Raw genomic sequence first — 23,563 nt, 5'->3', positions numbered from 1 at the left:
ACTGTCTGATTGGGCTTTTGGAATATTGTTGTCATTTGATATTCCAAAGTGGCAAGATCTCGTTTGTCTGCATAATGTAGTGTTAAACACTTTGAGATTGCTGCCCAGTTCAACGGGACATTATAAGAATCAAGGGCAATGTCAGCGTTGCCTTTTATCTTATTTCGAATTGTGTGCAAAATACCAAAATACTTTGCTGTACCTATGGTGTGAGCATAAGTTTCTAGTATTCTATCTACACTCTTTTTCCAGGAACCGAATTCAGCTGGGTCACCGGAAAAATCATGCAAAGGTTTTACAATATCGGGGACTTTGTCTAAATCTTGTAAATTATGTAGGTGTTCTGGGTTAATACCCTGGCTCTCTACATTTGCGAAATCGAAGCTAGAATTTTGACTTTGCTGCAAGAGAGTTGGGAGTTGTTCAGCCAGAATCTGGCGAATGATTTCGGCTAGTTGTTCGTGCTGTGCCATTATGTTTCTATTTTGTTGGTGTGTTTCTTGTCTTGCGACTTGTCTGTGTTGTTGTATTAAATTATGTGTGTTAGGTTCTATTCGGTTTACTGTTTCAGATTCTGTTTCTAAGTTGAGCACTGGTGGTCTAATTAAATTGTTGAAATTTGCCATAAAGGCAGTTACACGTAATTAAGTATGGTTATAGCAATGGGATCAATTATTTAAGTGTATAAAATGAATGCGGGAATCAGAATATTTTAGATTGTGTCACTTAAGATATGTTGATAAATCCTTACAATTATTTAGTTAATTTGTGTTTGATTTTGCGACTTAATTAGATCTTATTTAATAATCAATAATGTTTAATAGCAGAGTTTATAGCACGTTAAAATTGAAGCTTGAATTTTGATTTAAATATTTAATAGTAAAATTTAGTAAAATTCTATATTAATTGAAGTTTACTTTAAATTATGAATTGTAAAACTTATTTTAACTTATTTAGTTTTGCATAAATTGTGGTTGCTTTTAATTTCGAATTTTACTTTATTTAGTTTTAGCAAAAGGAACGTGATCGAAGAACTGTGTTTTGTTTAGAGTGAATTTATTTTATTTTAATTTTGAAAACCAGTGTCTGGTTTTGCTCTTCTACCTTGGAGGGTCCCTTGGGATTCGCAAGATTGAGCTTGTTATACTGCTTTATTTATTTGTAGTGCAGTGATTTTTTTTTATTTGATCGCTTTACGCTTATTTATTTGTTCACAAACTTTCGTCAATTTCTTTAATCACTTTCACTTTGTTTTACTTTTGAATTATTCGTGCTTTAGTTTTCTTAATTTCTTATTTCACTTTAGATAATTAGGTTCGCTTAACTCTACTTACATTGCTAACTTGATACGGCTACTCCTCCTGGTGATCCGGATGTTGTCCTTTTTACTTAGTTACTCGGGATCCTGCGATGCACACACGTAGAGGGTGTTCTGCGGTCGGACCTTGACAGAACGCGTAGTCCGCCTATGGGTTGCCTTTAGTAAATCCGCGTACCAAAGAATGCAACAGAGGTTTTGAGACTGATGGAGTCGTACTGATGTACTAATCTGACTTAACAAGATTTCCTACTCATCAGGTCCCTGTTCGGGCGCCAGTTAAGTTTTATTTTGCGAAAGATGACCTTTTATTCCGGATTCAAAATAAGAACTAAACATTGAATTTTAAAGTAAGTCCTGAGCTAGCTGTGGGTGTCTGGCAGCGGCGTCGGCAGAACGTTGGCGTCGACTCTGATCGGCAGCTAGGCGAAGAATTGGAGTGGTTTGAACTTGGTTGAACTGGATCGAATTGCAATCTCTGCAATTTCGGCGTTGCGTGGGTTCGTCGCGGCGGATGCTTACAATATTGTTGTATTAGGATTTTGAACTCTTGTTTTCTTAGAATACTTTGTTGCACAATTCTTGCAAGCTACTAGTAATTTATTGCATCGGTCGAGGGGAGTAACAAGAGTTTCTGTTGTTAACTTGCACGAATCGCCGAGTCAGCGGATTTAGGGCATAGGGCTAGCTTTAGTTATAAGAAGTTTTGTACTTATAGTTTAGTTGAATTTTGGGAATAAATAGCGATGGTCGTCGCCTCGCATAATAAATCCGATGATCTTATCATTTTAAATATCCAGATCGATTCTGGATAATTTGTATACATCTCTTGTTTTATATTTTAGCGTTAGCCTCATGTGCCCTTGCAGGGTTAATATTGGCTTCATATCTGGCCAACTGTAAGGCATTAGGATAGACTAACCTCGTGTCATCTGGAAGTAGATTAAGTTTTCGCAACAAATTATAATCCTTGCCACACAAAATCAATAATGTTTTGTCTGAAAGTTAGGATGTATAGTGAAAACCAAGTAGTCGTGTGAGGACTAAATCGGATAGTTCCGTTTTCTCATTCAGTCTTTGATCCCAAGTTGTGTGATCGTTCCCTACATAAACTCTAATGGCTGCCAAGACGGAACGGTTTAACCATTTACTTGCGTTTGCTTGTGGAGAATAAACAGCGGTGAACATGTGTTTGCTTGAATATCTAGTTAGAAAAGCTTAAAAAAACCGGAACGAAATTGAGACCCATTATTTGTCAAATTTGATTCTGGTACCTCAAATGTGAACAAAATATGATCTAAATGATCTAATCCATATAAAATCATTGGAACGGTCTATCTGTTTCCCTAGGTTTCCCCATTGACGGTCTAAGTACCAGTTTTGGTGTTTGGTGCAATTCTTCACATATTCACGAATTTGAACTAGCATCTTAGACCAAAACAGGTATATTTTAAGTTTTTCAACCCCTTTGGCAATACCGCAATGAGCAGAACCTGTCGAATCAAGAGCCTGCTGTAGAATCCTATAACCTAATCCAGAAGGTCCCTATAGTTTCCAGGAACTCTCATCCGATTCAGTATCGTTAGTTACAGCCTTAGTGCGCCCGTACACGTACCCGTCTGTAATTCTTAGGTCGGGAGGTTTCTCTTCATGCAGGCGAATGAGTTCGATCAGGTTAAGATATTCCAACGAACGATACTCTTTCGTTCCTAAATCAATTATTGGGCCTTATTAAACAAATTCATCAATTGTCTCATCTTGTCTGGAAAGGGTGTCTGCAATTACGTTTTGTGAACCCTTCCGGTGCTCAATACGAAAATCAAAACCTTGTAGTTGGATAGTCAACCGTCAAGTCGACCAGATAAGACTTTTTGACGCATGAACCACTGTAATGCTGCATGATCCCTAACTACCAAAAAATCTTGACCTTCAATGTAGGCACGAAACTTCTTTATTCCTTTAATAACTTTAATAACTCTAGTTCGGTGACGGTATAGTTTCGCTGAGCTTTGGAGAGTTTAACAGACATGTAACCAACAGGCATCTCCAACCCCTCGTCATTTCTTTGGGTTAGAACACATCCCAGTCCAAGTCCCAGGAAGTCGCGTCGCTCAACAACACGAAAGAATTAGGAAAGTTAGGTGTATATTAGGCAAGTATAGGAGCAGCTGTTAGTCTTCCTTTCAATTCCTGGAAAGCGTTTATCGCTTCCTCAGCCCAAACCAACGATGCTTTCTTTTTCTTAAGCATCTCAGTCAGTGGATAACTCACTGAAGCATAATTGTCAACAAAACGCCTATACCCTCCCGTTGTTGGGAGTGGAAACTCGTTAGTGGCCTGAGTTTCAAACGGGTCTGTATTGATCTCATCTGAAATCAGGAAGCCGAGATATTTAATTTCTCTCATGCAGAATTTGGATTTTCCGACATTTATAGTAATGTTCGCTTTCCTCAAACAAAGAGTGATTTCCTGAAGCAGAATCAGGTTAGTCAAAACTTTATGATAAAATGAGTAAATCATAGAAATATACAAAAACTCTATTTCGAAGCTGTATATCATTTGGGAAATTATATTGGTTCGGCCTAATCCCTCGCGTTCAACCGATCTTGTTCCTTGCTGGAGAGACGGTGTAACTTGATTTCCGAATCGTCGTCGCCAGACGGACCAACGTCTAGTTCTCCAATAGATTCATCCATGACTCTCTCGGCTCGCTGGAATGTCTATATGATTGTATACCAAGATAACAAGAATTTATTTTAAAATATTTATAAGACGTACTACAATTTTTTCTTAGTTCACTAGAAAATTAAAAAGAAAAAAAGATTTGAAAAAAATGTATGAAACAAAAGAAATTTTTATTTTACTGCTCGCAACACTTCCAGGCTGTAAATCTACCAATCCTTCCGACTACAGGGTAATGCGTATAATTTCAAAATTTTTTTTTACGGTTCGCACGTGTGACTGCCAAAGCAAGCAAACATTGTTTCGGAGCTCGAAAGGGCATTATAAATATTTTTGGACATGTTGTTTGTGTTGTTGTGTATAGGCTGTTTTATAAAAACTGTCCATAACCCAGCACTACCTCCCAATAAACATTCGTCTTACGGAGGACAAACTCTCTGTAGCGCCCATATTGCTTTATAGAACTCAAATTTATACAATGTATGTAGCTGGATGTATTTTTGGAACTATGTGAAGTGTAGCATATGCTATGCATGTGTATAAAACCTATCTCGTGCTCTCGCGATATTTATTGAGTACAAGATTGTAAAAGCATACTTCATACTAATATTTTAGTCATCCTCAAAATTAGTGTTTTTTATATTAATTATTATTTCCAAGTCAAGCCAACATCAAGCTTTTTTTTGTATCCAGCCTTCTGCAGATGGTTTAAAATGGTTTGGTGACTAACTCTCATCTCCTGGGCGATGTCACGAGATGCCACATGCCGGTCAAACTCGATGTATTCCATGATTTTATCGGTATTTGTCGTCACAGGTCTTCCGCCGGCTGGCTTATCCATGGTGTCGGCTCTGAATCATCGCAAATATCTCCCTTCCGCCTTTTTGTCTTTTGAATTTCGCGGCTATGTACAAAACGCAACAGAGCTCGTATCTGGCAATACTATACATAATTTGAAAGGTCTTGACATAACCTACAAAACGACGCTATGCATGATTAGTTTGGATATTGCGTTCAACAGTTATAGACGTGTAAACATGGAGTTCACTAACGCCGAAATTCGCGCTATTTTAAAGCTTTCCTTCGTTAAAGGCAAATCCGCTAGAGAAACGTTCCGTGAGATTAATGGTGTTTTGGGGGATGGTACTCTATCACTTCGAACCGCGGAGGAATGGTTTCGACGATTCAGAGCCGGTGAAAACGACACCATGGATAAGCCAGCCGGCGGAAGACCTGTGACGACAAATAACGATCAAATCATGGAATACATCGAGTTAGACCGGCATGTGGCATCTCGTGACATCGCCCAGGAGATGGGAGTTAGTCACCAAACCATTTTAAACCATCTGCAGAAGGCTGGATACAAAAAAAAGCTTGATGTTTGGGTGCGGCATGATTTGACGCAAAAAAACCTTCTGGACCGAATCAACGCCTGCGATATGCTGCTGAAACGGAACGAACTCAACCCATTCTTGAAGCGGATGGTGACTGGCGACGAAAAATGGATCACATACGACAATATCAAGCGAAAACGGTCGTGGTCGAAGGCCGGTGAATCGTCCCAAACAGTGGCCAAACCGGGATTGACGGCCAGGAAGGTTTTGCTGTGTGTTTGGTGGGATTGGAAGGGAATCATCCACTATGAGCTGCTCCCATATGGCCAGACGCTTAATTCTACCATCTACTGCGAACAACTGGACCGCTTGAAGCAGCCGATCGACCAGAAGCGTCCAGAATTGGCCACTTCGTTGATGACTCGTCAGAAGCTAAGGGAGCTCGGATGGGAGGTTTTATCGCATCCACCATATAGCCCGGACATAGCGCCAAGTGATCACCACCTGTTCCTGTCCATGGCGAATGCCCTTGGTGGTGTAAAGTTGAACTCAAAAGAGGCTTGTGAAAAGTGGCTGTCCGAGTTCTTCGCAAATAAGGAGGGGGGCTTCTACGAGGGAGGTATTATGAAGTTGCCATCTAGATGGAAACAGATTATCGAACAAAACGGCGCATATTTGAACTAAATCCGATCACTGTAAGCCTTTTTATAAGGCATTGAATAAAGAGCAAAAAAGCGGAAGGGAGATATTTTCCAACCTATTATTATATAATATATATACATAATATACCTAATTAATATACAAGATAGCTAAGTTAACCGGAAGGCGGCTTAACCGATCGTCCGGTGACCAGCTCCGGCCAAATTGCGATACAGCGTTTGACCGGAAGCTCTTACATAGCCGGCAATCTCTGCATGTTGGTAGATGCCTCTATAAAATCCTTTTCATGATAGCTTTTAAGTCAGTTCGTTCTGGATACTTATTCAATAAAAAGCACAAGCCCCTTACCGAAACTCCGGCGATCTGCCGTCATATATTTTCATTATCACTCTATCTGAGTCTCTAGGCCAGAAGTCGTCCTAATCATCCTAATTCTACAATTGGATTTACACCTTGCACTACCGGTGCAAAGACAGTCGCGGTGGAAATCAAGAAGAACACTAAAAAACACACATCGCCACCCCCGCATAATCGCCAGGCTCGTCATAAACGGACTGCTGCGTGGGACCTCCCGGAGATCAAACGATTTGGCTACCCAATCTATATTTCACGCATTAATAAATCGGCACCCAACTACCCGAATCCACGGCCTGTAAGTGAGCTTGTCAGCACCGATTAAAGTAAATAAAATAATAAACTAATTATTTCCTTACTACAATTGCTCCGTCAAAATTAATTATGCTGATCTATTATAATATATTTAAACATTTAAATATATTTGTGATATTAATAAGAAAAAATACAACACTACACTGCAAGAATAGATTCAGGATTTCTGTAATAATTAAAACCTCTATGTGTGACAAATTGGTATATTTACAAAATTGGTTTATTATAAAATCCCAGCCAATGCGCTGAAGAATTATCAACTTTTAAATACTGATTGACTTTGTATTTCTCTTTGATTGTGTGCATTCCATTTCGCGTTTGTACATTATTGGGAAACTGTCTCTTCGTTTATATTTGCATTAGCCTCGCAGCCATCTTTACCTGTGTTATTATAGCGACTCAGAGTCCGAGAGCGATGATTCTGCTGAAAATTCTGCACTGAGAAGTGCCTTTGCTAAAGCATACACTACAAATAAAATGTCTTAAACTTGCCAGCCAAGTTTGCCGTACAGATCGCCCCTGCAGAAACTCCTCAGTTTAAAGTTTACCAGCCTGTGTACTCAGTAAAATGCCTACCCAAATTCATGGCGACACATGAGACATACGTTTCCTGGTGGCAACCGTCAATAGCCGCGTACTATATGTTCCGTAATTACGAGAATAGAACCCACCATTATCAGGGGGTTATCATCATCAGGAGAAAAGTAAAAGGCCCTGCTGATGCTGTCCTTTCCTCTTTTTGAACTTTACTAAACTTCGACGCGATTATAAATCGACTCGATTTCACGTAAAGTGACAAACGGGATGCAGCCTTGCGTTTTTGTCTCACGACTCAGGCGCAACCTCACATATGTGCTATTCACGGCAAAGCCGAATGACATGCTGTCAGAGCTCGTTTTGGCGCAAGATGTGGAGTCCAAACACGAGCGATATACCTTCGCAACTTCCTTTGCAAGAAGCCAGGAGGATAGGCACCGTAGACAATATCCTAAAGTGCAGGAGCCACTCCACAAGCTAACTCGCAGGGAAGTGCCGCGAAGAACACGCACTTTACTAGGCAGCACAGGGCGCAGGTGCACTCTGCTCCACAGGATGGCTTGGGGAAATACACCGGAGCCCATGGACGTCGATCCGTCATTGTCCAAAATGTGGCAAGCATCACACGCCACGGCTTGCCAAAAATCGAAACCCTCACAAAAGGCAAAGGGTCAACCACGCTCAGGCCCTGGATAATTCTGACACGGCTTATGCCTTCGCAGCTTCTAGTGCAGCGGGTAAGGTCGACGACGATGCCATATTAGAGTACGAGTCTGATGCTTTTAATTTTTTAGGGGAAAATCCCTGCTACCCATCATCACGCGAAGAGTAGCAGGGATCGACATGAAACTCTTGGTTGACACGGGCGCGGCAAATAATTTCATCCGACCATTTAAGGGGTTGAAAGGCATCCGCGTGGTTGAGTCCCCATTTGCAATCCAATTGATTCATGGCGTGACTACTATCACAAAAAAATGTTTCGTGTCCATTTTTAACTTTAAAGCTACCCTCTTCGTTGGTCTAGACCTGTTAAAACAGGCCGGCGTATCGCATTGCCTACCTTCAGCCTAGGTCAGCTCAAATGGAACTCCGATGTGGAGCAAATTGATTTTCACACTTGCCCCGATGTCAATCTTACCAACGTAGTTTGCTCGGACGCACCGCCCTTAGTCAAGGGTATTTTTTTTAAAAAGGCTCGGGAACAGGAAAAAGCTTTTGCTGATCCAACCGGACGATTGATGAGAAACCCATTTATGTCAAATTATACCCATATCCCATGGGAGCAGCTGACTTCGTAAACGGGAACTGCTTAAAAATGGCACAACAAACTCAGTCCATTATGTGAGGAGAAGACCATCGAGGCAGACTTGGACCACAGTCCTAATTAAAGGGAAGGTGATCCACAAAGACAACCTCAAGTAACCTGAGCAGAACCCAGTTGCGGATCCCTCGGAGCTTTTTATTTTTCATTCATATCCACTTGGCAAAAGTTTTCATTGTTTTTCATTATTTGTAGCCACTTGGATTAAGTTTTTATTACCTTTTATTAATCATAGCCACTTGTCATATTTTTAAACCATTCTAACACCAATTGGTGGGGCAACTCCGTTTTGAATACGTATTAATGAAACACACATATTACAGGTTGTTACTAACGCTTATACTCTGTCTCCTGGCCGTGACATCGGCCCATATCACTGATTATTCCCAAGCGAATTACATTACCGTCGTCGACGGTACAGTTTTGGAGAAGATAAAATTTACTGAAGCACGGCTAGTTGATGCACACAATAGACAGATCGAAATCAATACCAAAACACAGATTCGAATTAACGAACTCATCAATATGGTCAATCAAATTTTAAAAGTTTCTAAAAGTACACAAATAGATTCAGATGTTATTAACTCTTAACAGTATTATAATCATGGAATACCCTCGCAAAAATTAACATACTAAGTCCAAGTATTTTGGACCATGCAGATCGGGAGAGTGTTTGGGTTGAGGAGCTTACCGATAACCCCAGAAGGGATATTTTATCCGTTGCGTCCGTAAAGGTTTTATAATCCCCTAACATGTTGCACTTTGTAGTAAAATTCCCCAAGATTGAAATAGTCTGAAACAAGATCACCATTCGTCCGGTGGCACACCATGATACAGTGTTAAGGTTAGAGGATGATGTGGTGGCGGAGTGTAACGGAGAAGACCATTCCGTCAAGAACTGCTCCATATCACCCGGGGCCATGTTCTGTCTTCGGTAATCTTCGGTGAGCTCATGCGCCCAAGAATTCCACGCTGGAGTAGTGGCCCATTGCGATACACAGCAGAGCAATCTTCATCCGATCACCTATGTCGACGAAGGAATTATCGTAATCAACGATAGATCAGCACTTGTGCGCGTGGATAATGGAACGACCATCCACATTAGAGGCACGCACCTGATAACATTTACTGAGAGTGCTATGGTCAATGAGACCGTATTTGTAAATCATGACGTGGTCCAGAAAAGGAGTAGCTAACTCCCCTGTCCTTAATATCTCTATGAAACACGAGATCCTGATCTCACATAGCAATACACAGTAGAGCGATTTACACCCAACGACGACGGAATTATTGTAATTAATGATAGTCCAGAACTCGTGCGTGTGGACAATGGAGCGAACATCATCATTAAAGGCCCGTACCTTATAACATTCATTAAACCATGACATAGTCCAGAAAAGGGCACCGGGAGCAGCTAACACTTCTGTGCTGAATATTTCGATTAAACACGAAATCCTGAGCCTCCCATATCTTTACCGCTTGAGTGAACGTCGAGGACGTCGACGGCTAATGGCGGTAATTGCAGGAGCAATTTGCTGCGCTCTTATCATCGGCATAACCTACCACCGAGTCACAAGGGCCAGAAGATTTGCGGCCCAGTTAAAGGAAGTGACGGTCGGCCAAGGGCAGCCCTAATTCCGAGGCAGGAATAGTTAACTAAGTTAACCGGACGACGGCTTAACCGATCGTCCGATGACCAGCGCCGGCCAAATTGCTGACACAGAGTTTGACCGGAAGCGCTTACATAGCCGGCAATCCCTACATGTTGGCTGATGCCGCTATGAAGCCCTTTTCATGATATCTTTTAAGTCAGTTCGTTCTGGATACTTATTCAATATAGAGCACAAGCTCCCTTACCGAAACTCCGGCGATCTGCCGTCATATATTTTTATAATCACACTATCTGAGTCTCTTGGCCAGACATCGTTCTAATCATCCTAATTCTACAATTGGATTTACACCTTGCACTACCGGTGCATAGACAGTCGCGTGGGAAATCAAGAAGAACACGCACTTGGCGAAACATAATCGCCAGGCTCGTCATTAACGGACTGTTGCGTCCCAATCTATTGGATTTCTGGCATTTATTAATTTACGCAAATCCAAATTATTTTATACTTCTTTCTACTCTTTATCATTTAACATGCATATATATTTAAAAGAATTAAGATTTATAAATCAAATCTAGGAGTTCTGTAATACATCAATGGTCTAAAGGGATCACTGGTCTGTACAGGGCTTCTGAAACTTTGGGGTACGGATCAAATATTCCCGCACGCTAACCTCCGAGTCTGTCTCCATCATCGCGGCAATTTTTTGTCTGCGTCTGCTTAAGTTCATTAATTTCAATAGTGCTCTTCCTTTATACTTTCAGTTATTTCAAATTCACACAGCGTGTACAGCGGTACAGCGTGTGTAAGCTTTTTATTAGCTATTTTCAAGTAATGTCTTTTAGAGTGTTAAAGCCATGACTATCAACAATGCGCATATGCATAGGTTACGATAGCGAATGAATTGAGAGACTTTATTGCAGAGCAAACAGTACAACGCTAAGCCAAAAGGGACAGGCAGAGAGGCGAGCTTAGATGCCTTCGCAGCTTCTCTGCGTAGTGACGAACGAAATTATCGAAAACTGAGGTGCCATAGGTGCATTGTTTCTCCAAAGTTCGCTTGCTTATTCACTGTTCGCTTCGTCAATCTTTTTCAGGTAGCAGCTCAAGTTTGGCAGGATTTTACCCTTAACAACGAGACCAGGCTTTGGAGCGCGCCACTTTGATCGCTGCTTCAGTAAGGTTAAATATTTTCTTATTCATCAAGACCACAGCAGTTAGGCAATAAACGGCTCCATAAACGATGAAGGCGAAATTAAAAAAATTGAGTTAAGAAATCAAGATCGGCAGACATTTTTAAAATCTATACAATAGATCGAGAATTTGCTACTGCAAATATGTGCAGGGTTCTCTGCTCATCGAAGGTAAAAACTGAAGGGATCACAACAAATTTAGTTGCATCGTCGGACCAAATTTGTCGTGGCCTAATTCTTGGGCATATAAACCAGAACTAGAATCGCCTAATGATTTGGTCTTCTTAATTTAAAGCCGATTTGCTAATAGGAATGTAATAAGGTGCAATTAAGAGGCCGAATCGAGAAGAGCACGGTGATTAACAGAAGTTTATAAACGGTTTTCCACGAATACGAGTTTGGTGACAAAGGCTAGAACCGCGAGCCAGGTGCGGGAGAGTGTGGTGCTTAGATCCGATTGCACTGTCTCAATTTATGACCTTAAGGCAATGTATTTATTGTAATGACTCGCTTCTTTGTAATAGCTAACACGTTGACTTTCTTTCGGTAGTAAGTTTAGTAACACTTTATATTAATCATAGTTTGGAATTCATGAGAGTGAGTAGCTTCTGTCCTCACCCTATAGTTCCGCTATTCCTAGTATCGGCTCTCTGAGTCCGTGCTCTCGTGTTGCTGGCCGTCCGCCAGTGCCCGTCACCACATTTATAATAAATATATATAGTGACGTATTTGCGCCACCCAAGCCGTGAAACCATAAACAATAATTGAATCCCATTCTGTATGCCATCTGCGCAGTATGCAATCTAATAAACAATTCTTTGGCACTAGCACTTAACCGATCATGTAAACAAATCCCAAAGCCTGACCTAAGCAGTTTTGCCTGCCCTCTCTGAGGCTTCTCCTCATCCTAAGAATCCAAGAGCAATGCTCTCACAAAAAATGCTAACATACTCTTTAAGCACAGAGGCTTCTCCTCAATTTTACTCACATTTGATTTTCAGTCTTAAGCTGTCAATTGAACAATAAAAACGCATTCGGTCCCGATATTCTAATCGTCTTTTTATTTGGAAAAAACAATTTTCAGCGTTGGTCTGAGTAATTTAAACAGTCCATTCAATAGGCTCAAAGCCATAAAACATTACTGGCGCAGTCGGTCGTGATAGTATTAATCGCTATCGAAAAAACACCACGCTTAACACACAAATGCAACGGTCAATATCGCGTTAAGTTTTATTAAAAAACCTTGACAATAGCGCGAAACCGAAAAACGCAGTGTTAATAAATAAACCTGAATTTATTACCAGGAAGACGCTATTGAATTTGTGAGAGGTTGTAAATCCAATTGGTTGCCTCAAAACCCCACGAAAAAGCAATAGTGCAACCCATGTGAAATAAAAACCTATATTAAGAGCAAAAACTTAAAAATAAGAATAATAAATAAATAAGTGAAAAAAAAGAGATAAATATAAAAATATTAAATAAGATACATACAAACTAAGATTCAAAAATAAAAAATAAATAAGTGAATAAAATAATAATAAAATAAAAAATAATAACAATATCACTAACTTGAAAGAAACAAAAAAAAAAAAAAAAAAAACAACAAATGGCAGTGCCACCCCTGTCAGACAGCAACATGACCCAGGTTGCCTACCAGATTGGCAATGTGGAGAAGTTCTACGGTGATCCTGGCACACTATACACCTTTGTAAGCCGAATTGATTACATACTGGCCCTTTATGTTACCGGAGACGAACGCCAACAGCAGATCCTGTTTGGGCATGTCGAGCGCAGCATCAGCGGAGACGTTATGCGCAGCATTGGAGCCAATGACATCAACACCTGGCCCCAGCTAAGACGACAATTGGTACTCAACTATAAACCCCAGACCCCTAACCACGTTCTTTTGGAGGAGTTTCGGAAGACCCCATTCAGAGGCAGTGTGCGAGCATTCCTGGAAGAAGCAGAACACCGCAGACAAACACTTACCAGTAAGCTTAAATTAGAACAAAATTCTGAAGAAAAAACCTTATATTTAAGATTGATAACATCCAGCATTGAGTCCCTTATTGAAAAATAACCACAATATACCAGATTTGCGATCACTTATAAATATTTTACAAGAGAAAGGAATGTATGAACAAGCAAGCCATACAAGCACATCTATGCAAAAACAAAATTCTTCTGATAAGCCATAGAAATCCTATAATCACAATATGAATCAGACCAACAATAATACCAGAAGGTATCCTACACCTTTCCAACCATTTTATAATTCACCAATACCATATCCAACCCAACCAAATTATCGAACATTCCCAATTTACCAATCACCACCAATTAATAATCCACCATATCGTTATCCAATACCCTACCATCCTAATACAAATAATAATTTTCAACATAACCAACAAGTAAACTTCACACCTCGACCAAATATTAACACACCTCGACCAAATACTAACACCCATCGACAGAACGTATTTGATCAGAATCGGTTTGGACAACAACACCATTATCAAAATCAACAATCGGCACATAATTCAGGTTCTTATGTGCCCAATCAATCAATAAAGCGATCAAGACCATCTGATAGTGGACAGACTAGGATGAGTATTGGGGAATCCCTATATCAAGAGAACGCTGCTTACCAGCAATATGTCCCATATGACTATTTTTACTATCCAACTTACGACCATTCAGAGTATTATCCAGAATATCAACATCAAACTGACGAAAACAACCAAAATTCAGAAATAACACAACAGCCACAACAGCTTATTACAGAAGAGACAAATAATGACAACCAGGAACCGGATGTTGAACAAGCAGAAAATTTTCAGCTACCAGCCTTGGAAGCCCCCAATATATAACAATTAAATACAAAGAAAATAATTTAAAATGTCTCATTGATACCGGATCCACAGTTAACATGATATCCCAAAACATATTTGACTTACCAGTCCAGAACACGAATATTCTTATTCATACCAGCAATGGACCACTTGTGGTTAACAAGAGTATAACCGTACCTTCAAAAATTTTGTTCCCAACACCACACGAATTTTTATTGCTCTCTTTCTCCAAGAATTACGACCTCTTATTAGGAAGAAAACTTCTGGCAGATGCAAAAGCATCCATAAGTTACCGCGATCAGGAGGTAATTCTTTACAACAACAAATATGAACTCAAAGAAGGCAAAGCAACACAAGAACAAAATCACTTTCAAAATGTAAACACAATACCTGACACCATTCTCAGACAACCAGGTAAAAATTTACCCGCATTAAAATCAGACCTGTACAGATTAGAACACCTAAATAACGAAGAAAAACAAAAGTTGTGTGCGCTCTTACAGCAATACCATGACATACAGTACCATGAAGGCGATAAGCTGACATTTACTAATCAAACCAAACATACTATCAATACCAAGCACAACCTACCCATTTATTCTAAATTATACAGTTACCCGCAGGCTTATGAACATGAGGTCGAAAGCCAGATACAGGATATGCTAAATCAGGGTATCATACGTACCAGTAACTCACCTTACAATAGCCCCATCTGGGTGGTTCCAAAGAAGCAAGATGCTTCGGGCAAACAGAAATTTAGAATTGTAATAGACTACCGAAAATTAAATGAAATAACAGTAGGAGACAGACATCCAATACCAAACATGGACGAAATCTTGGGAAAGCTAGGCAGATGTAATTACCTTACAACTATTGACCTGGCAAAGGGTTTCCACCAGATCGAGATGGATCCAGAGTCAGTTCCAAAGACAGCTTTTTCCACCAAGCACGGTCATTATGAATATCTGCGCATGCCATTCGGATTAAAAAACGCACCAGCCACCTTTCAACGGTGCATGAATGATATTTTACGACCACTCTTAAACAAGCACTGTCTTGTGTATTTGGACGACATAATTGTATTCTCGACATCCCTTGATGAGCACCTACAATCGCTCAGACTAGTTTTCGAAAGACTAGCAAGTGCCAACCTTAAGTTACAGCTTGACAAGTGTGAGTTTCTTAAACAGGAAACCACATTTTTAGGACATGTTCTAACACCAGACGGAATAAAACCAAACCCTGAAAAAATTAAAGCCATTCAAAAATATCCAATTCCCACTAAACCAAAAGAAATAAAAGCTTTTCTTGGACTGACGGGATACTACCGTAAGTTCATCCCAAATTTCGCAGATATAGCCAAACCCATGACTAAGTGTTTAAAAAAGAACATGAAAATTGATACTAAAAACCCAGAATATGACTCAGCATTTAAAAAAATTAAAATATCTAATATCAGAGGACCCAATTCTTAAAGTACCCGACTTTACTAAGAAATTTACTTTAACCACAGATGCAAGCGATGTCGCTTTGGGAGCAGTACTCTCACAAGAGGGTCACCCACTTAGTTACATTAGCCGAACGCTTAATGAACACGAGGTCAATTACAGCGCAATTGAGAAAGAACTCTTGGCAATTGTATGGGCGACAAAGACTTTCCGACATTACCTACTTGGAAGACACTTTGAAATATCCAGTGACCACCAACCACTAAGCTGGTTGTACCGTATGAAAGATCCAAATTCAAAACTAACCCGATGGAGAATAAAATTATCCGAATTCGATTTTGACATAAAATATATAAAAGGAAAAGAAAATTATGTAGCCGACGCCCTATCCAGAATAAAACTCGAGGAGACATACTTGAGCGAACAAACCCAACATAGCGCAGAAGAAGACAATAGTGACTTGATCCCTATTACAGAGAGACCTTTAAACACATTTAACAGACAGGTGGTATTTTTGAAGGGACCACCAGACATTAAAATAACAAAGTATTTCAAAAAACACATAACTCAGATTTATTACGACAATATGACCAGGGAAAAAGCCGAACAATATTTGATTGACCATTTTTGCGGTAAAAAGAGTGCGTTGTATATTGACAGTGACGCAGATTTCGAGACCATTCAGGCCGCACATAAACAGATTACAAACACCAAATACACTAGAATCTTGCGTAGCATGATTCTACTAAAAAACATAACCACTTATGCAGAGTTTAAAGAATTGATCTTAACCACTCACGAAAAACTTCTACACCCTGGAATACAGAAAACTACTAAACTTTTCGGTGAAACGTACTATTTTCCTAATAGCCAACTACTTATCCAAAACATAATAAATGAATGCAATATTTGCAATTTAGCAAAGACAGAGCACCGAAACACAGATATGCCAATGAAAACCACACCCAAACCAAAGCATTGCCGCGAAAAATTTATGATTGACATTTACTCATCTGAGGGTAAACATTACGTTAGTTGCATGGACATTTATTCGAAGTTTGCCACATTAGAAGAAATAAAATCAAAGGACTGGTTAGAATGCAAAAATGCACTTATGCGCATATTCAACCAGCTGGGCAAGCCAAGAATACTGAAGGCGGACAGAGATGGCGCATTTTCCAGTTTGGCTCTCAAACGATGGCTGGAGAGTGAGGAGATTGAATTGCAACTTAACACCACAAGGACCGGCGTTGCTGACATAGAAAGACTACATAAAACAATTAATGAAAAAATTCGCATAATCAAAACATCCGACGACGACGAAGCTAAACTAAGCAAAATAGAAACAATACTTTACATATACAATCACAAAACCAAACACGATACCACTGGACAGACCCCTGCACACATATTTCTCTACGCTGGACAACCCATATTAGACACCCAACTAAACAAAGAAAACAAAGTAAACAAAATAAACAATGACAGAATAGAATACGAAGTCGACACAAGATACAGAAAAGGTCCACTACAGAAAGGCAAATTAGAAAATCCTTTTAAGCCAACTAAAAATGTGGAGCAAACAGATTCTGACCATTACAAAATCACTAACAGAAATAGAGTTACTCACTACTACAAAACACAATTCAAAAAACGAAAGAAAAATAATAAAATTCCAATTCCACAGGTACTTGTCACCTAATAACATTACTACTTATACTGACCGCCACGGTTCATGGACAACAAATTCAAATTAATAATATTGACACCAACCACGGATATCTCCTTTTTTCCGATAAACCAGTCCAGATACCATCCTCCTTTGAGCATCACTGTTTAAGGATCAATTTAACCGAAATAGACACCGTAGCTGAATATTTTGAACAAAGGCTGCGTACCGACTATCATGCACCTCAAATCAAATTTTTGTACAACAAGATGAAAAGAGAACTAAGTGGAATAACCCTGCAACACAGAAATAAACGTGGACTTATTAACATTGTAGGCTCAGCTTTTAAATACCTATTTGGCACACTTGATGAAAATGATCGAGCAGAAATACAGAAAAAACTTGAGACACACGCCCATGACACAGTAAAGGTTCATGAACTTAATGACGCTATACGATTGATAAACGACGGAATGCAGAAGATACAGAATATGAAAATGACCACAACATCGTTAAAACCCTTTTATACGAACTTATGCAGTTTACAGAATACATAGAGGATCTGGAAATGGGAATGCAGCTTTCCAGACTCGGACTATTTAACCCCAAATTACTAAATTATGACAAGCTCGAGAATGTAAACAGCCAAAATATTTTGAACATTAAAACATCCACTTGGATCAATTACAATGATAGCCAATTACTAATCATATCTCACATACCCATTAACTTTTCATTAAGAAATACAATTAAAATAATCCCTTACCCAGACTCCAACGGCTATCAGTTAGATTATACAGACACTCAATCATATTTCAAGAAAGGAAATAAAGTTTACAATAGAGAAAATAAAGAAATAAACAATGAATGTGTCACCAAAATTATTAAACATTCAAATCCAATTTGTAATTTTGAACCAGTACATACAGACGAAATAATAAAATACATAGAACCAAACATAATTGTAACCTGGAACTTAACCCAAACCAGTCTTAGACAAAACTGTCAGGATCCAATTAATGATTTAAAAATAAAAGGAAATAAAATGATAAGCGTAACAGCATAATTTTAAGCGAAAACCTTTTAAAACCTGAAATAGATTTAACACCACTATACACACCACTTAATATAACAAAAATAAAAATTGTAAAACGCAACGACATTGTCGAAATGATTTCTCAAAACAACATTACACTTTACATACTAATCATTATTGTCATCATTACACTTGTTTTGTTGTACTTATATTTAAGATATGTAAAATTCAATCCATTCATGATGCTGTATGCACAATTAAGATTAAGACCGGATCAAAATCAGAGTATACCACAACAAGTAGAAATAGAACAGAATCCATTACCTTTACTATATCCATCAATTCCAGCCCAAGTATAGGCTTCTCTTTAAGGGGAGGGTAGTGACGTATTTGCGCCACCCATGCCGTGAAACCATAAACAATAATTGAATCCCATACTGTATGCCATCTGCGCAGTATGCAATCTAATAAACAATTCTTTGGCACTAGCACTTAACCGATCATGTAAACAAATCCCAAAGCCTGACCTAAGCAGTTTTGCCTGCCCTCTCTGAGGCTTCTCCTCATCCTAAGAATCCAAGAGCAATGCTCTCACAAAAAATACTAACATACTCTTTAAGCACAGAGGCTTCTCCTCAATTTTACTCACATTTGATTTTCAGTCTTAAGCTGTCAATTGAACAATAAAAACGCATTCGGTCCCGATATTCTAATCGTCTTTTTATTTGGAAAATACAATTTTCAGCGTTGGTCTGAGTAATTTAAACAGTCCATTCAATAGGCTCAAAGCCATAAAACATTACTATATATATATTATATAAATATATATTATATGCCGAAAGTCTTGACCCTCATCTATAGTTTTACCAGCACCTTCTATTGATGTTTACTTATGAGGGCAAAACCTTTTCGCGATGCTTCGCACAATTCGCTTATTTTTTTCAGCCTGTTTCACTTAGTTTCAAAAACTAGCAAGCGTTCGTAGGTGATATATTGTTCGAATATAATTTTCTAATCCAGAGTAAGAGATGCCATATTGCTTACTTTTATTTATCTACGCGCCAACATTTCAAACATTCTTATTCATTAAAATCCTAAATTTTCAATATAATAATTATAATTATATAAACAAAACAAGAAAGAATGCTCTAGTCGAGTTTCCGGACTATCAGACCCGTTTTTCAGCTAGTTGTAGTACGAACGATAAATTTCTTCATTTTCTGGAATATCGGTAGAAATTTCGACAATTTGTGACAATTTTGGGATGTTCGTGGGCTTGGCCCACATCCAAAGAAATTTACATAAAAAAAAAACATTTCAACATTTTTTAAAAGTGTGGGCGTGGAAGTTTTGGACGGCTTGTAGGCATAAGAGTGGGCTAGGCCACATCATCTAACAATTTCTAACATGTCTCTGAATTCTGCATGCTTCGCTTTTATTGTTCCTGAGACGGACAGACGGACATAGCTAGATCGACTCAGCTATTGAACCTGATCAAGAATATATATTATATACTTTATATGGTCGGAAACGCTATGTATTATATTATATTTTTTTAATATTTGTTGTTTTATGTTTCAGGATATCCATAACAAACTTAATGTAGCACATACCACAATACAAAATTTTTTGAATATCCCGCTCCCTATAACAAAGCTTGATGTCATCGCGATACCTAATCTTTCAACAGTTCCTTATATCAGCGCAAGTGGTATTCTGATAGTTAGGTAAGTGTGTTTAATTATTTACTACTAATATAACTCCATAATCCTTATAGAGAGTCTGAAATTGTAAAGAAAGATGTATTTGACATTTCGCGGGAATTAATTTATCAATGGATTGGTATATGGATAACACCTGAATGGTGGACTGATGCTAATGTAAATAAAGCTCTAATCAGTTTTATTGCGTCAGAAATCGTTTTTGAAGTAAGTCATTGTACCACTTTCAACCAATTTCCTAAAATATATACGTTTTATTCCTTAGATAAATGGCGGAATAGAGTTTAATGGTAAATATCCAATGACAATTCTTTACTCATTGTACTATGAGTTTAGCAAGAGGTATCCCCACTTGCACATAGCAGGAATAAAACATGAGTTTGCGTCATTTAAAGTTCAGCTTATAATTCGAATGATTAGTCTAACCGTAGGAAAATACACGTTTAGACTCGGAATACAACGCTTTATTAGTGACTACAAATTTAAAACGTATAAAAGCTCTGACTTCTGGAATGCAATCACGATACAAGCTAAATCAGATGATTCACTAGATAGTAATCTTAGTTTAATAAGCATTGCTGAGTCTTGGTTAAAGCATGGCCGCCTACCTCTTGTCACAATTATAAGAGATTACAATTCAGAAACTGCAATTGTTCAACAAAAGGTATATCTTAGAGAAAGGCCACACGATATACCCGACCAGGACAAGATGCTTTGGTGGATCCCCATTACGTTAACGCGGGAAGACAGTCTAAATTTTGTGAATACTACGTCATGTATATGGATGAATAAGACAAGGCAAATGGATATTTCAAACCTGCCAAGCAAAAAAATGTTTATAATTGTTAATCAAGAGGAAATCGGACCGTTTCCCGTTAACTATGACGTCAACAATTGGAACATGCTGGCAAAATATTTACGGACGGAAGATAAAAGAGAATCAATTCCAGTATTTACAAGGTACATATTTCAATTACCATAATTAATAGGCCCTATTTAATCAGTTTCAATCAGCTCACTTAGACAGTGTTTCGTTGGCTTGCGCATTTTTGTAGTGAGTCGCTATGTTTATGCGTTGCAGCTCCAGCTGGTTTTGCTTCAGTTGAAGATCTTGTTTAGCGATCTTTTTACTTCCCCATCGCTTGTTTTAACCGTGACTACCCGGACTTTATCATCTTGTCCTTTAGTCGTACTAATGATTCTTCCCATTGGCCATCTTGCAGGGTGAGTGTTCTCATGTTTTATAAGAACCAGCTGTCCCTCCTTCAGATTTGGCTTTACTTGGCGCCATTTGGTTCGCTGTTGCAATGACACCAGATACTCCTCTTTCCATTTCTTCCAAAAATCACCTCTGATGCGTTGAATAAGCTTCCATCTATCCAAAGAGCTGATTGTCTTACTTTCGTCAAAATGTTCAGGAGCTCCAATTAGAGGTCTTCCCACCAGAAAATGACACGGCGTTAATATGTCCTCACCATCGTTTTCGCTCCTTACAGTGACTAATGGACGCGAGTTTAGCACTGCTTCGATTTGACATAGCAGCGATGCAAATTCTTCATATGTAAAGCTGTTTTCACCAATAACTCGTTTAAGGTGATGCTTCACTGATTTTACACCGGTTTTCCATAAACCTCCCATGTGGGGGCTTCCCGGGGGAATAAAGTGCTACTTGATGCCTTCTTTTTCTAGTGTAGGTGCTAACTCATTATTGTTTTTAATGGCAGCTACAAATTCTTTGTCCAATACTCTTGAAGCTCCTACGAAGTTTGTTCCATTATCTGATTATATGTTCTCACTCTTGGCTCGTCTTGCAAAGAACCGTCGAAGAGCCTCCTGGAATTTGTCTGATGAAAGGTCGCTAACAGCTTCCAGATGTATCGCTTTTGTTGCCATACAAACAAATACACAAATGTATCCTTTATAAGTTTTTTGACCTTTTCCCTTTGAGCAGCGAATCTGGAACGGTCCGGCGTAGTCGATTACAGTATTTTGAAACGAGTAATCAGCCGTTACTCGATAAACTGGTAAATTTCCCATCAGTTGACTGGACATCTCTTGCTTGTATCGTATGCATACAATACATTCCCTTAAATATTTCTTTAAGGAATTTTGTATGCCAAATATCCAGAACTACCTCTGAATATAAGTTCTCATAATGTTAATTCCGCCATGCAGAGTTTCTTTATGAGAATCCTTTACAATTAACCAAGTCAAATGTGACTTATCCAGTATAATTGGATGTTTTACATTATACGGTATCATTGCGTTTTGTAGTCGTCCACCAACTCGAAGTACGCCATCACTATCCAAAAAAGGATTTAGCGCCTGTAACTTACTCTTTGGGTCTAATGTCCTTTTGTTTTTGAGTAGTCTGATTTCGTGTCCAAAATCTAGCTGTTGTTGTATCTTTACCACAGCAATCTTCGCTAGCTTTAATTCCTCCACCGTAAGATGTGACGGCTGTTGCGATTTTCCTCTCAGCTTTGTTATGAAGCGTAATACATACGCCATTACTCTAAGAAGTTTGTCGATCGATGAATACTTCGATAAAAGATGGTTTTGCAGATATTCGGATTTTATCAATGTGGATACCACAACAATTTCCGATTCCTTTTGAACCAGTGTTGTGCATCTATAGATAGCCAATTCGGCCGTCTCCACCAAATTTCACAGATTTTAAGAGCTTGCGGTGATATCCCTCTTGAAGCCACGTCTGCTGGATTTTCTTCCGATTTAACGTAATTCCATTTGACATTGGGAATTAGTTTATTGATATCTTCCACTCTAGTTCTGACGAACTTATCTTTGCTGCGCTTGTTCTGTACCCAAGCAATAGTAATTTGCGAATCACTCCATGCATGCGTTGTAATCTTGTTGCTCCATATAGTCTGCACTTTCGCTAATAACTTTGCTAGTAAATGCGCAGCACATAATTCCAACTTTGGAATTGTTTTCCTGTTTTTTATAGGATTTACTTTGCTTTTTGCTGCTAGGAAAGTAACTCTGCCGCCTACTTTTGTATACACAGCCGCTGCATATGCTTTCTCTGATGCATCGCAGAATCCATGTAGCTCCATAATACCTTTGGAGCATCCACGAGCATATTCCATTCACCAGTTAGTTGGATTCCAATTCAACGTCCCAAGTCATCGGTAACTTCCACAGTTCCTGAATGAAACATTTGCCTTGAATCGTTACAGGTGCCAACCATCCTAGTGGGTCGAAAATTCTGGACAACTGTGATAACACTAACCGCTTTGTTATGCGTGTTAGCATTGGTTTTTCTGCCGAAAACGTAAATGTATCCTTCTTCGGATCCCATTGGAGTCCTAAGGTTTTGATCGATTCATTCTCCTCAATGCAGATTTTCTCCGTAGCACCGTCGTCCTGAATGTCGGCTAAAATACGTTCGGCATTTGCAACCCATTTTCGCAGATGCATGCCGGCCTTCTCCATTACTTGTCTCAATTTTCTTTGAAGTTCATAGCACTCGTTGACTGTGTCTCCACC

At 39.0% G+C, this 23,563-nt stretch overlaps 1 protein-coding gene across 1 annotated transcript in view; it reads left to right on the top strand.

Annotated features, from left to right (window-relative positions):
- Positions 1-23,563, top strand: part of LOC26526554 (aminopeptidase N) — a 154,004-nt gene that overhangs the window by 80,922 nt on the left and 49,519 nt on the right. Inside the window, exons 7-9 of the mRNA XM_026976730.1 lie at positions 19,914-20,059; positions 20,110-20,260; positions 20,319-21,013. Coding sequence (XP_026832531.1) covers positions 19,914-20,059; positions 20,110-20,260; positions 20,319-21,013 — 992 coding nt within the window. The remainder of the gene's footprint in view (positions 1-19,913; positions 20,060-20,109; positions 20,261-20,318; positions 21,014-23,563) is intronic.

This window comes from Drosophila erecta, unplaced genomic scaffold (assembly GCF_003286155.1).
Source record: "Drosophila erecta strain 14021-0224.00,06,07 unplaced genomic scaffold, DereRS2 tig00000021-arrow-pilon, whole genome shotgun sequence".
NCBI lineage: Eukaryota > Metazoa > Arthropoda > Insecta > Diptera > Drosophilidae > Drosophila > Drosophila erecta.
This window is presented reverse-complemented; position numbering and strand designations above follow the sequence as displayed.